Source organism: Sander vitreus, chromosome 17 (genome assembly GCF_031162955.1).
Source record: "Sander vitreus isolate 19-12246 chromosome 17, sanVit1, whole genome shotgun sequence".
Classification (NCBI taxonomy): domain Eukaryota; kingdom Metazoa; phylum Chordata; class Actinopteri; order Perciformes; family Percidae; genus Sander; species Sander vitreus.
In genome coordinates this window covers 2,805,897-2,821,109 of record NC_135871.1, presented here as the reverse complement: position 1 = coordinate 2,821,109, position 15,213 = coordinate 2,805,897, and the positions used below count along the sequence as shown (strand labels likewise).

General features: G+C 40.3%; 1 protein-coding gene across 2 annotated transcripts in view; it reads right to left on the bottom strand.

Moving 5' to 3' along the window:
* Positions 1-13,908, bottom strand: part of LOC144531951 (serine/threonine-protein kinase VRK1-like) — a 35,589-nt gene extending 21,681 nt beyond the window's left edge. Inside the window, exons 1-7 of one of the 2 annotated variants that reach the window (XM_078272340.1) lie at positions 13,736-13,908; positions 12,992-13,126; positions 8,656-8,711; positions 5,842-5,911; positions 4,300-4,387; positions 3,233-3,341; positions 675-767 (exon numbers count right to left, since the gene is read on the bottom strand). In XM_078272340.1, the coding sequence (XP_078128466.1) occupies positions 675-767; positions 3,233-3,341; positions 4,300-4,387; positions 5,842-5,911; positions 8,656-8,711; positions 12,992-13,121 (546 nt within the window). In that variant the 5' untranslated portion in view covers positions 13,122-13,126; positions 13,736-13,908. The other variant, XM_078272341.1, reaches the window with a different exon arrangement.
* Positions 13,909-15,213: the final 1,305 nt, after the last annotated feature.

Sequence of the window (15,213 nt, the reverse complement as noted above, 5' to 3'; positions counted from 1 at the left end):
GTATTGAATTACAAATTTGAGGTACCTGTACTTTACTTGAGTCTTTTCTTTTCATGTCATTTGCGCCGCTACATTTCAGAGAGAAATACTGTACTTTTTATTCCTCGACATTAATCTGAGGGCTTTAGTTACTAGGTACTTTACAAAATAAGATTTTTTTGCACACAAAACACATGTATATATGACATATATATGATGTTTTATTAAAAATGAAAACTACCCAACAATACAACGGCCTCCAAGTCCAGCTGAAATGATTAGCCTGTTAAACACTTAGTTGATTGACAGACCTGTTTTCATCGTTTTCAGCTTCTAAAATGTGAGGGTTTTTGCATTTTCCTACATACTTTTACTAAATTAACATTTTCAATGCGGGACTTTAACTTGTAACAGAGTATTTCTACAGTGAGGTATTAGTACTTTTACTTAAGTAAAGGATCTGAATACTTCTTCCACCACTGCACATTTGTAATTGCAAAGCCCTTCAACCAATAAAGGGAATTTATCCTGTCCCTATCAGAGACGTAATCCTCATTTGCACAAAAATAGCATAATTTGCACACAGCATCATAGCCCTTGATTGCGTTCATTTAGGTGTGTATTCTGCAGAATAGAGCAGACCTCACTGCTATGCACATGCAGGATAATTAGCGCATGATCTGCAGAAGACTTACCTGGTCAGGGTCTCTGCAGCCCAGCATGAGGTTGGCAGCTTTAATATCTGCATGGACATACTCGTTCTCATGAATATACTCCAGAACATCCACCTGGCACGGGCCACAAACCGAGAACACACGCAGAAAACAAGAATGACAATTGTGATGAGCAGATTGTGATGGAATGGAAGGGAATGCACAATGAGTATGTTCACGTGCACAGGATCATGCTTGTGCACAATTCAGAATTGAATTGAGAATGGGGAAAAGGGTTTAAGTGTTTAACAATAAGGCCTAAAAGGTCATCTGTGCTAGTTCATTTTGAAGAACCAATTCCAACAAGAACACCTGGAAACCACAGAGCCATATGCAGGAAGTGCAGTGCTCCAGTCTGTGGCTCCATCAAGGCTACTTCAAAAGGCATCTACAAGGAAGTTAACAGACAGACAGTCTTTTATTTTGAAAACCATCTCTTGATGGTATTATGCTACTGATATTTGACATCATCAGTGTTGGGGTCACTACTCAAGAACGTGTAATACACATTATTCACTTTAAAAAAACATAATACATTACCTTACTTGTTATTCTCTATGGATAGTAACTCATTACATTACACAGCAAGAGCCTGGCATTTACAGGTGCTGGTCATATAATTAGAATATCATGAAAAAGTTGATTTATTTCAGTAATTCCATTCAAAAAGTGAAACCTGTATAATGTATACATTCATTCCACACAGACTGATATATTTCAAGTTTGGCCAACTGAAAAGTATGAACATGAAAAGTATGACCATGTACAGCACTCAATACTTAGTTGGGGCTCCTTTTGCCTGAATTACTGCAGCAACGCGGCGTGGCATGGAGTCGATCAGTCTGTGGCACTGCTCAGGTGTTATGAGAGCCCAGGTTGCTCTGATAGTGACCTTCAGCTCTTCTGCATTGTTGGGTCTGTCGCATCATCCTCTTCACAATACCCCATAGATTTTCTATAGGGTTAAGGTCAGGCGAGTTTGCTGGCCAATTAAGAACAGGGATACCATGGTCCTTAAACCAGGTACTGGTAGCTTTGGCACTGTGTGCAGGTGCCAAGTCCTGTTGGAAAATGAAATCTGCATCTCCATAAAGTTGGTCAGCAGCAGGAAGCATGAAGTGCTCTAAAACTTGCTGGTAGACGGCTGCGTTGACCCTGGACCTCAGAAAACACAGTGGACCAACACCAGCAGATGACATGGCACCCCAAACCATCACTGACTGTGGAAACTTTACACTGGACTTCAAGCAACGGGGATTCTGTGCCTCTCCTCTCTTCCTCCAGACTCTGGGACCTTGATTTCCAAAGGAAATGCAAAATGTACTTTCATCAGAGAACATAACTTTGGACCACTCAGCAGCAGTCCAGTCCTTTTTGCCTTTAGCCCAGGCAAGACGGTTCTGATGCTGTGTCTTGTTCAGGAGTGGCTTGACACAAGGAATGCGACAGCTGAAACCCATGTCTTGCATACGTCTGTGCGTGGTGGTTCTTGAAGCACTGACTCCATCTGCAGTCCACTCTTTGTGAATCTCCCCCACATTTTTGAATAGGTTTTGTTTCACAATCCTCTCCAGGGTGCTGTTATCCCTATTGCTTGTTCACTTTTTTCTACCACATCTTTTCCTTCCCTTCGCCTCTCTATTAATGTGCTTGGACACAGAGCTCTGTGAACAGCCAGCCTCTTTAGCAATGACCTTTTGTGTCTTGCCCTCCTTGTGCAAGGTGTCAATGGTCGTCTTTTAGACAGCTGTCCAGTCAGCAGTCTTCCCCATGATTGTGTAGCCTACAGAACTAGACTGAGAGACCATTTAAAGGCCTTTGCAGGTGTTTTGAGTTAATCAGCTGATTAGAGTGTGGCACCAGGTGTCTTCAATATTGAACCTTGTCACAATATTCTAATTTTCTGAGATACTGAATTTGGGGTTTTCATCAGTTGTCAGTTCTAATCATCAAAAGTAAAAGAAATAAACACTTGAAATATATCAGTCTGTGTGGAATGAATGTATACATTATACAAGTTTCACTTTCTGAATGGAATTACTGAAATAAATCAACTTTTTCATGATATTCTAATTATATGACCAACACCTGTAGTTCATAAAGAGCTTGAACACACATTTAACTCACAACACAACAGTAACATTAATGTGTTACATTACTCAGTTACAGCCAAATGTGATTATATTATGGCATTACTTCGTAGGGAGTTACCCCCAACACTGGATATCATATGTGTTTAACAGCATGCAAGCACACTTTTTACTTCAAGAAAACAATTCTTGTCAATTGTGGAATTAATAGAAATATTTGTTCTCTTAAAGAGTCTAGTAGTTGGAATATTCTCTTTTTCGGAATAAGGGCAAAAGCCGGAATAATATGTGCATGTAAACAGTCACTGTTCTGTTGACCTCATGGTAAAGAGGGGTCATTATCTGTTAAAGTGGCCCCTGAGCTCCAGCTCCATCCAGCTTCTTAAATCACTGAACATAAAAAAAAAAAAAAACAGTCCGCCACTTTTTTTTCTATGAAGATGAGCTCACCAGTCCTCGACCAAGCTGGAGAACGGTGGCCGTCTTTAGCCGACCTCCGTTGTCCTCGCACACTTTCTGAAGATCAATGCCCAGTCGGTCCATGGCCATGAAACGATACCTGAGACGGAGAGGAACAGATCAGAGGTCAGATTGTTTTCTTCCTGATTCGGAATAAAATCCCATTTCCCAATTCCTTATATGTAGATATATAATATAGGGGTCCTCAGAGTTAGTGCAGGGGGGCCGCCAAATTATGTTTAAAGACTCATTTTCAAAAAGTTTATTACTGAAACATGTCTGAAAATATTCATTAACATGAAGCTAACATTATATTAGCAAAGATAAATTGGCCTATTTGTGAGAAAAAACAAACATTTAATTTACACATTGAAGGTAAACTTACTATGGTAAGGTAGCCATACAGCTAAACTTAAGGATTCACTGCCATTCATTTTCATACATCTGGCTCAGTTTATATGTAGTAGGGTCCCTACTTTGTCTCTCTTTCAGCTAAGGGGTCCTAGGCCTAAAAAAATGTTAAAGACATTTAGGACCCAGAACTTTTAAGAAGGACCTTGCAATAAATGCTAGGGTGGAATGTCATCAAACGCAACTATTCCCTCGTACATAACGGAGGGAGGAAAGTTGCAATCGATATAATATGCTGTGCCTTAAAAGGATGTTTTATTTACCAAGGTAATGAAATAAGGATACTTTTAAACATAACATTCACAAGCAAAAGCTATAAATGATCTAACACGTAGAACATTATATTATACTTGTCTAAGAGTTTAGCATTAAGTAAGACAGTCAGGAAAAAATCTTATATGAACAGAATGTGGAGGAATGCTGACACTGTAAGGAGGTGTGTGTGTGTATGTGTGTGTGTACATATACACATATACATACATACATATGTACACATATACATACATACGTATGTACACACATTATATATATATATATATATAAAATAGCATGATGTTTTTTAACTCAAATGGGGAGCAGACATGTGTTATGGTCGTCATCTAATCATCTGATAATATTTGTCCTCCAAGTGCTGGCTTCATCAATACCTGAGTTCATTATATTCCGCGAGTCCTGATCCCCAGTACGTTGGGATGCCCAGGAAGACCAGTTTCCTGCTTCTCTTCCATTTTTCCACTGGAACAAGATTAGCAGAGGGATACTCATGTTCATTTTTGCACATTTCTATTTTTACACTCCTGAATGAATTACAAGATAGGGTTGGGTACCAAAACGCGGTGCTAATAGGGCACCGGTTCCGAAGTAAACGGTACTAACGAGACCGAATAAGAACAAAAATTTCGGTGCCCGACTCTTTTTTTTCTTCTTTTTTTCCAGAAGCATCGCTGCAACGGGACGCTACGTTACCGTTAGCTAGTAGCTGGATTAAACACAGTGGTTGAAATGCTGACAGCTTACGTTAAGCGGTGTAAAGTGTGACTGTATTTCCCTGTAGAGGATTCCAACAGCGGGACGCAACAGTCCGACTGCAGCTGCTGTTGTCGGAAAAACAACACAGACGGTGCGTTCACTTGAAACTCGCCAGCCTTGTGGTGCATTTTAAGTTATTGTAAAATACCCTTTTCCCCATCTGGTGCTTGTTTTTGTCGTTTAACAGCAATTTACTGGTGAAATAAGTCATTGTTATAAGTTATTGTAATTACATTATTAATCAATCATTTAATTTTGACCATATGGCCTTAGCAATAAACAAGCCGTTCTTTAAATGTAGCCAACTGTCAATTTGTGCTCCTTTTTTATATTATATACATTATATATATCGGTTCAGGCACTGTTTTAAAAGTATCAATTTAGCACCGGTATCAGAAAAAACCCAAACGATACCCAACCCTATACAGGAGTCAAAACCCAACAACTAAATTGAACTCTAAACCACAGCAGCTGAATTGAGAAAGAAGAGGTCCCTGGAGCCTTGGACCACTTAGTTGTTCTGACAGACCGGTTGATTTTACTTATCCCAACAATTTCAGAGTCTAATCATTCCCTAACCTTGACCCAACCCCCAGTTCAACACTCTCCTTTTCCAAAGAGGAATCTGAACCAAAGCCCCTAACGTCTATGAAAAGTAGGAAAATGTCCTTGTAAGTGTAATAATGCATGCATACAAATATCAATCTTACAGTATTGAGGGCGCACACACACACACACACACACACACACACACACACACACACACACACACACACACACACACACACACACACACACACACACACACACACACACACACACACACAAAAAGCAGTGGACCTGGCTCAGGGCTTGATGGCGGCTGGCCTTACTGGCTCTCAACCAGACTGGCAGGTGGTCAGGGACTCAGCGGAGGCCCGGGCATCATTACGTGTGAGTGGCTTCCTCTCCTCTCGCACCTCTCCAAACAATTGGCGTTGGAGAGCTCAGACAAGCACGGAGAGGGGGGCTAACTGCCACTGAGGTGCATGTTTGCTTTGGCTTATTATTAATTACTGTGCTGCAGGCAGCAAAGCCTCTGTGTCTGCGGCCACTTCATCAGTCAAACACACTCCTGCGCCAGTGAGCTGCCGGGACGCTGGACGGGCGCTGCTACTCACTGCTCTCTGGTTTGGCTGCCCTCTGGTAGAACTTGAGCTCCGAGAACAGGGGGCCATTCTCCTGGTACTCCTGCACATTAAGGCGCACGTTATTAACACTTTTGATCATCACTGGTTAAAGAAGCACACAGCACTAAGCCCTAGCATACATCACAAATTTGGGTTGTGTGAGACGTTAGTAGTAGGGGTGGTACGGTTCACAAAATCCACAGTTCGGTTCGTATCACGGTTTTAGGGTCAGAGAAAACTATACTTATAGGGTCTATATAAGGTCCAGAAATATACTTCAGCTAAAAGTAGCATATTGAATGCATGTTGCACAATACATGCACACAGTGGCAGTTCTATCTATTGTCTTATTTCCGCTGTCATCATAGGTAACATGAAATCCCAAATGTTCCCACACACCAGACTATATACGACGCTGGCGCATCCTCCAACTCCGGGCAGCCTTCCTCATCTCTCCCACTTGACGTGACCTGCAGCAGCAGCACTCCACACTCCACCTGAGGAGCGGTCGGCTCGGCGCCTCTCAAAATCTGACGAAAATCTTTTAAACTTTTGTCGATCAAAAAAAGCAGACCGATTCAGCCACTGTATGGCCCATTTGTCGCTTAAAATGTTTTCAGAAACACTTTCCGGTGAACTATTTTCGTAAAATACGAGATCGTATTCAGAACGAGACGCCATTAGAGTCTGTTTTGAAATTCGGGAGCAGCAACAACCACGTGACGCGTTCGTCCAATCGGCTGCCATGTGTTGTGTTCATGTTGCTCATCCCCCTCGTCGTTTCCATTAAGTGTTTTAACATAGGTGTGTAAAGTGGGCACTACGGCAGTAAGTGGTTAGTGCACATTAACAGTGGACTGAAGAACCGTGTGACACACACACGCTCCGAACGGAGACAAGCGAACCGAGCAGTTCGGATGTTTTTTCGTGAACCGTACCACCCCTAGTTAGTAGGGGTTGTAGGGAATGTGAAACGCGGTCCGCGACCGGAAAAACTAGTAACGTTGTACCTATCAGCTGACTGACGGGACTGACTGTTTTGACTGTTGCATTTTGCTGAATGGCTCGCCTGTTGAACTGAATCAGGCTGCCGACAGCTCGTGCCCGAGAAAATGAAAATGAACAACTGACTGCGTTTTGTGAATTATACATTTTGTTTAGCTAGGACTGGGCGATATGGATAGGTTACGCTTCTGAGAGACGGCAGAGTTAGAGTAACACAAAGATGGGAGAAAGGGAACAGCTGCAACCATATCATTTGCCCAAAAATGCGTTGTGTAAGTCAAGGGACGACAATGATTGAATGATAGAGCAGAATGATTAATCATTTTGAAATCAAAATCACGATTTGAAAGAACGTGATGAGCTAATCGTTAAGAACGCGATTAATCAAATGTGAAATATTTCGTTTACCGTTTGGTGTAACATTTGATTTTAACCTATAGCGCGTAGTTTCTGTCGCCCCCATGAGGAATTCTAATTAATGACAACAAAACTGTCGGCATGACACAAGCCTTCCTTGATCGCGCACCCCCCCACCCCTCCTCCACACAGTTGCTAGTAGCCAAGGAGGACACGGAGGATTAAAAAAACATGACGGACTCTTCAGAAGAGGTCATTATCTTCACTCGAGTTTCTGCGCGGGAAAGTCGCCGGACGCCACAATCTTCTGAACATAGTCATACTGAGAAATCCAGAGAGAGTTGTGTGGAGCTGATAGTCTTAGTTAGCTTTGTAGCAACTCATTTGGCAATGGCTTGAATGTAACGGACGTCCATTAATATGAAAGAGTTACGCACTAAAGCTTTAACATTTTTTATTCCTCTGTTTCTCATTATTATATTTACAGTTTTTTTCATAAGATAAATGCTAGAATAATGTTCAATCACAGATTGTTTACAGAAATGTCAGAAACTTTATTTAACATGATTGTTAGAAGTTGCAATATTTAGCTAAAAAAAAAAAAAAAAAAATACGCAAATCTATTCGTAATCCCAATATCTGGCAGGAAAATCACGATTAGATTTTTTCCGCCTCGTCAAGGCCTAAAGAAACTAGAGATGTGCCGATACCGATACCAGTATCGGTACCGATACTGCCTAAAACGCTGGTATCGGTATCGGGAAGTACTGGAGTTTATGCAACGATCCGATACCACGTAATAAAGCCCTAAAGAAAATCTACGTTAAAGTAGTTTAGTTATGTTCTACTATGATAGTAGTATACAGTTGTTAAAACATAATAAAATATATGACACACTGGTATCGGATTGGTACTCGGTATCGGCCGATATGCAAGTTCAGGTATCAGAATCGGTATCGGGAAGCAAAAAATGGTATCGCGCCATCTCTAAAAGAAACCTGCCACTGTGGTCACACTCTATTCACTCAGCCAGAGTTTGCCAATTCGCTTGAAGGGATCACATATTGAAGGATTTTACAGTGGATATTACAAGTCAGCAAAAAGTGACTGTGTAATGCATCTGTGCGCTGTAGGATACTCTACTTCCCCTAAGTTCCATTTTGCTATGTTGTCCAAAGATATTTTTGGTCATCATTTGTTGCAATTTTCTCACATACTTTGTTACACTGACTTCAAACTAAATCATGTGCTGATTGTTGAAGTTGAAACATAAAAAAGGGGAAACGTCACTTTGCTGTAAACAATTTATACATTATCGTCCGTAACCACAGTAACAGCTGATTTCTGCTTCCAGCACAGAGTACAGTAAGAGCAGTATGTACACTTACATTTTCCAAACAGTATTACCGCGCCCCTTTAAGATGGAAGACTAAATGTACTCACCAGTTTTATGACAAAGTCAGTGTCTGCTGTTACAGGTCTGTCCACATCATGGGAGGCTTCGGGACAACAGGAGACAGAAAGGAGCGATCAGACAAAACGCAGTCTACAAAGTTGTGATACACTGGCTCAAGTCTCAACTCTTTGACTAGGTCAGCCCTTTGGATTTTTTTTAATATATCCAAAACCAGGAAGAAAAAAAAAATTAACAAAACGCTGTATTAAGCATTAATGGATTTGTAAATGTTGGGAGTTATTGCAGATTGGAAAGGCCTGTATAGATTAGAGGGGTAGGGAGCTGTTATGAAATACAGGACAAGTTGAAATCCTTAGCAGTCTAATCTGTTCAAACTGCTTTCACAACCAAGAGAAAAACAGATCAATCACAGTACAGACACAGACAGATCAATGGGCCTCATTCACCAATAGATTCCTACGTTTTCTCTTCAATTTGTCCTAGGAAAAGTCTACGCAGGGCACCCCCAGGATTCTCCAGGTTGAACTTTCAGACTTTTTGAGATCTTTTTAATGCCACCTAGGATAAAATGTTCATGCCGACCTCACGGCCGTATGATTTAAAATCAGTGTGAATTTCTAGGCCGAGAAAAGAAGTATTTACCATGTAACGCAACTGGAATTTAATAAAACTGTGTTTGTACTCTAATAACATAAAATTAATATAATGTGTTGCATTTAGAGCATACAATATATCAATAGAAAAAAAAAAAAGGAAACTTAAACGTAACAAAATATTTATTTACGACGTTACGGTATTTATCTAATCCTTCGAAAGGACAAGAAAAAATGTGATACTTTGTAATTGAAATGTAACACTTTTAAGGCCTTATTATTAGCATATTAAATGTAAGACGTATTAATATTTGTAAGACCCTGCGGGAACCCTGAGTCTACGTCATAATCGTGACATGTTCTAAAACCACATGTTCGCACCTGTGTTCAATGATGAATCCCATTGTCCTTATATGTTGAAAGCACCAGTTGATCCTAATTAGCATAGGTAAACGCCCCGCCAATCCCCATAACAGGGCATGAGACTGCACCCACAAAAGTTGAAACTAAAACTTAAGTTTAAGTCAATAACGGCCCAACCAAAGTCTAAAAGAGGCTGGAACACCGGACTCCAAACGTAAAAAAAAAACGCCAATACTTCTAAAGTGAAGGCATTCTGCAGAAAGTGAACGACTGAGGCCGATTTCTTTTAACGCAGCGGCACAGGTTCGATCCCGACCTGTGGCTTTTTGCTGCATGTCGTCCACTCTCGCTCCTTTTTCCTGTTTTTTTTTTTTTTTGGTGTTGTTCTGAGCACACATCGCTGGTCGCCTGTGTGACATCATCATCTCTCTCTCTTTCAGCGGCTCACATTGGTCCCCTTCTTCTAAAATATTACAAACACTAAAGCAGAACCAGAAAACCCAAGGCGTTATAAATGTGGCGTTGCTCCATTATTTCTGAGAAGTGTCGGCGAGTTTCACTCGGATATTCTGTCTGTAAACGAGCGACCGTCTGGTTGGCGTGACGTGTTTACAGTGTTTGGTGCGTTTGACAAAGTGCAGCGCGAAAGCAAACCGAACCAAATGAAAAATGCAACAACGTTGCAACTTCACCCCGGAATCGCACCACCAAGTGCACCAAACTGTAGGTGCAAAAGCGCCCATAGTGTAGTGTTTATTTAATTTAAAAGACCTAATTGCTTTGTAAAATAATGAAAATATTATTCAAAAATATTATACATGACTTCAATTCAAAAAAAAGTTGAATTGAAGAAAAGGCAATAATTAGGCCTTATTATTTTTGAACATATACATCAGCACTGAAATGTGCATAAGTGGGCTCTTTAGTGTGTGTAGATTCTTTTTATTATTTACCTTTATTTAACCAGGAAGAGACTCATTGAGATTAAAAATCTCTTTTTCAAGACCGTCCTGGCCAAGACAGGCAGCAGTACAAGCACACATACAGTACAAACAAACACAAAATACGCAAAAACACGAAAAACATCAAACAACTGACACAGCAAATCCCTCAAAGTCAACCACAATCCTAAACACATCAGGCAAAACACCTGCAGCCAGATGTGGCGTCCTCCAAGTAGGGGTGCAAGATATATCGACTCAATATCGTTATCGCACTATATCGAAAGTGTCGCAATAAGTATGCAATATTTTGTGGAGCGCTGCGTCCCGTGCGTTGGCTGCGTGGCTTAGTTGTGTTTGATTTGGAGCCCGCTTGAAACGCTGTAATGATCATCGTTTCATTGGCCAGTTAACGTGCCACTTGCACGTTAGTGCACGTCAGCGCACGGGGCCACTACGTGACTAACCCTACGGAGCGTACCACGTGTGTGCATATTTCGACAGAGTGACAGTGTGAGTGAAGAAATAGATAGAGACAATATTCCTAATCGATATCGCAATATCACATTTTGTCAATATCGTGCAACCCTAACTCCAAGTCAATCATCATCCTCTTAAAAGCGACCAATGAGACCAGCTCAGTACGTTTCATGGATTTCTGTAACTTGTTCCAGGCAGAGGGAGCAGTAAACTTAAAGGCCTTTTTTCCCAGCTCAGTTCTAACCTTTGGAACAGACAGAAGGAAAAGATCCTGGGAACGAAGATGTAGGTCAGAAGGTAGGATGGAAGGAGACCTAAAATAGCCTTGTATATGAAGATAGGCCAGTGTTGAAGTCTCCGTGTTGATAGAGAAGGCCATCCAACACGTTCATACAGTTCACAATGGTGAGCGAGGGCTTTAAAACCAGTGATGAACCTCAGAGATCCATTGTACACAGTGTCCAGTAGGGCTGAACGACTTTTGAAAATAATCTAATTGCGATGTTTTTCAAAAATATTGCGATTGCGATTCAATATGCGATTATTTTTTAAGCTCTTTGTCTTCTGTATTACTCAACAAAGACAAGCAATAAATCATTGTATAGTATGAACAACACAAGATTAGACAGATTAAACAAACTGTTCTTTCCTGGAGGCCAGGCCTGGATGTGATGATGAAATTAGGTGATGCATGAATTTATATGAATGACATCTTTTATGATGAGCATTGAGCACTGACCGCCTGGTGGAAACATTCATATGAAAGTCAGAAACAAATCACACAAACTAAAGGGCAGGTTGCAGAAATATAAAAACAAACATGTGGCTTTACCACACTTAGTGGTATTTACATTTAATTATCATTTACTGTAATAAACATATGTAAACATGTGGACTGCACTTTTTAAACAGTCTTTGAACTTTGACTAGACAGTTAAATAAGTAAAAATATAGTATATACAGTACATACAGCGGTGTATTTTTTTTTTTTTTTTTACAGCGCACACAGAGGAGCTGCCTCCAGCCCCCCCTCCCCTCATGAAGTTGCGTGCATGACAGCGTCAACATTGCACTCGCACTCAGAGACAGAGAGGCTATCGTTACGTTAGCAGTAGCATGCTGCTGCTGGTCTTGCCGTGGGATTAACTGTACTAATTAAACCGTTGAAACATCGCAGCCACGCCGCTGTAAAAGCTCCCCGAACGCCATTTATCAGAGAACTGGTTGTTACCCCTCCCCGTGGCAGTCTCCTCCGCTCCATATCTTTATAACGGAGCTAGCTAACTGGAGCTAACCGCTAATCAGAGCTAATCGTTGCTAACCGAGCCTTCAGTTCTGCGTGCCTGTATCCATTAACTGCATGTATGGACTCAAGCCCGAATTAAACCCTTCATTTTACTAAAATGGCTGTAAAAGTTTTAAACTACAACTCAGAGTTGTTTGAATGACAGAAATCTGCTCAAGGTACGGCGTGGCGTTAGCGTGCTAAGTTGATGCTTTCTCTGCGGAGTGCAGACTGATTTGCTCTTGCGAGTCACGTGACCAAATCGCAGCCTTATCGCGATATTATCGCAAATGCAATTAATCGTTCAGCCCTAGTGTCCAGTGCATGTTAACTTTGAGACGAAGCATGCATGTATTTTTTTATTTTTTTTATTTTACCTTTACCAGGGAAAAATCACATTGAGATTAAAATCTCTTTTACAATTGAGCCCTGGCCAAGAATGTATAAATTCTGTTCTTACCTAAGAACAAATCCCAAATAAGAAAACATTGGTGGAGGTCAGACTCTGAGTGAAAACTGCGTAAGTGGGTTTTAGGAAGACATTTCTTTCTTAAGAACAGATGTGAATGAGGCCCAACGTGTGTATCTAACAGAGAAAGAGAGGGAGGCGTTCTACTAGTCTGCATGCATGCACATGCTTATGACAGAGTGGGACTGTACATGGTTGTGCGTGCGTCATCAGACACAGTGTTCTCATTACCGAGATAGATCAGTCCACATCCACCTTGACCAATGATTCTCCCCAGCCTCCATTTCTTCTTCTCACTGTCGGTCAGTATGAAGCCCTCTGGGAGCGGTTTGGGTAACGTCCTCTTCCTTGGAGGTGCCATGACAACTGATTCAGAAGTTTCAGAAAGTATATGTAAGAAAATATGAGATTCATTATATAGTAAAGAGTAAAAATGGTGTACAGTAAAGAAGCATGCAACACTAATTAACATGACATGTTCTGATAAGGCTGTGATCCCAAAACCACACCAACAAAATTGTAGGCTTCTGAGACAAGCAGTTAAAAACAATAGGCTATTATTCAAAACTAATTTATAAATCTAGCCTCATATATCGATTTCGATATAATATTGATATATAGCCCAGACCTAGCTACATACAACATGATATAGCAATCTATAGCAGAACTAATGGAATGCCTCTTGTCTAATCAAATGACTTGGTCGGAACTAACTGTTGTATAATATTAACGTTACTTTAATATAGTTACACGAAAGACAACAGAATAGCTGGACAATCTAGCTAAGACTGCAGTTAACGATGACACGCGGCAGTTTTGGATTCAAATAACTGTGGGGGGGGGGATACCGTTACCGTTAGAAGACAACGTTACATTCTATTTCTATGGTTAGCACCCAACTAGCTAATTAGCAGCTGAGGTTTACTTAGCTAGCTAGTAAGAAGCAGACTTAACTCTATGCTAATGTGCACCGACCTCCGGAGGGAATCCAAGCCGTACGTACGTCGTCAGTTGAGCCTTAGACATATATATCGATACCCTGTCGTTATCAATACGTTTTAACGAATGTCTTCCTGAAATGTCTAGCTAGCCTTCTTCCATTAACTGTTCATCGATGGCCCGGTGGGAAACAGAAACAAAATTTGACTTCCTGAAAGTTGTCCCTCCCGCTAACCCGCACAGCCAATGGCATGCAAGAAAAAGTTTTCCCAACAACCCAATAGCCAATAGGAAAGCAGTAGAGGCGGGAATATGTAGTATTATGCATTTGGGCAGATAATTCAAATGGCTGTAAATGTAATGGTCTATGGTAATTTATTACCTGAGGAATTAAATGCTGCTATGCATATATCATTAAATATTTCAAATCATTTGGTTTGTAAATTTACTATTTCGAATGTCTTAGAGATTTTTGGAAGGTGGAACATTCTTATTATACAGATTGGATTATCTATGAAAAAGAAACATTAAACATTAAACATTTTTTATCATCCATATTTAAAAATGAACTTCATCAACATGGTATAAAGACCAGGAACAAAAGGATGGGATTCATGTAATGGTTTTGAAAATCATAAAAAAGTTTCAATTGTGTGAGCCCAGGAGAATCACAAAATGCATTTAAGGGGTCACAAGATAGGAAAGAAATATGTCTGTTACACAAAATCATGTTATTTTCTCTGACTTTAAAATGTTGTCACATGCAATCATTTAAATTAAACCAAGAAGAAAAATCCCCCTCAGGTTGGACATTGCAGGCCCGTGTCCAACTGTCCCAGGTTTCGAAATAATTTCAAGTCAAAAGCTAAATAAAAGTTGAAAACAAATGTCGTACTTAATGCTCTTTTTTTTAAACTTTATCCTTGCACTGCTATATAGTTTTTATATTACTATGTCTACATTAATCTCTTATATATACTTCATCCTTGCACTATTGAGTCCAATATTTGCACTGCCACCATGACACCCACTCTCATAGAGCACCTTACCATGCATACTGAATCCCAGGGTCAGTCCCTGTCCTATCACTGCAAGCGCCTCATGCTTATACATCCCTTATAGTACATTCAGGTGGATTTTTTATTTAGTATCTTTTCTTTTATTGTCCATATTATTCATGTGGATTTGTTATTTTATGATCCTGTTTATGATGTATGTTGTGTATGATGTCTTTAAGCTACTGGGACCTAGAATTTCCCCTTGGGGATCAATAAAGTACCTTTCTATCTATCTATCTATCTATTAGAGGTGTGAATCTTCACTGATCTCCTGATTCGATTACGATTATCATATCTCGATGCATCACGATGCGTCAAATACATTTTTCTATTAAAGCCATATAGGATATTTAATTCATAGCTTTTCAACCATCAAAAACAAAACATTCTGCAGTGCTCTAATACTAAATAAATTGGATACATAAAACTACAGCACTGAGCACATGGCACTTCCTG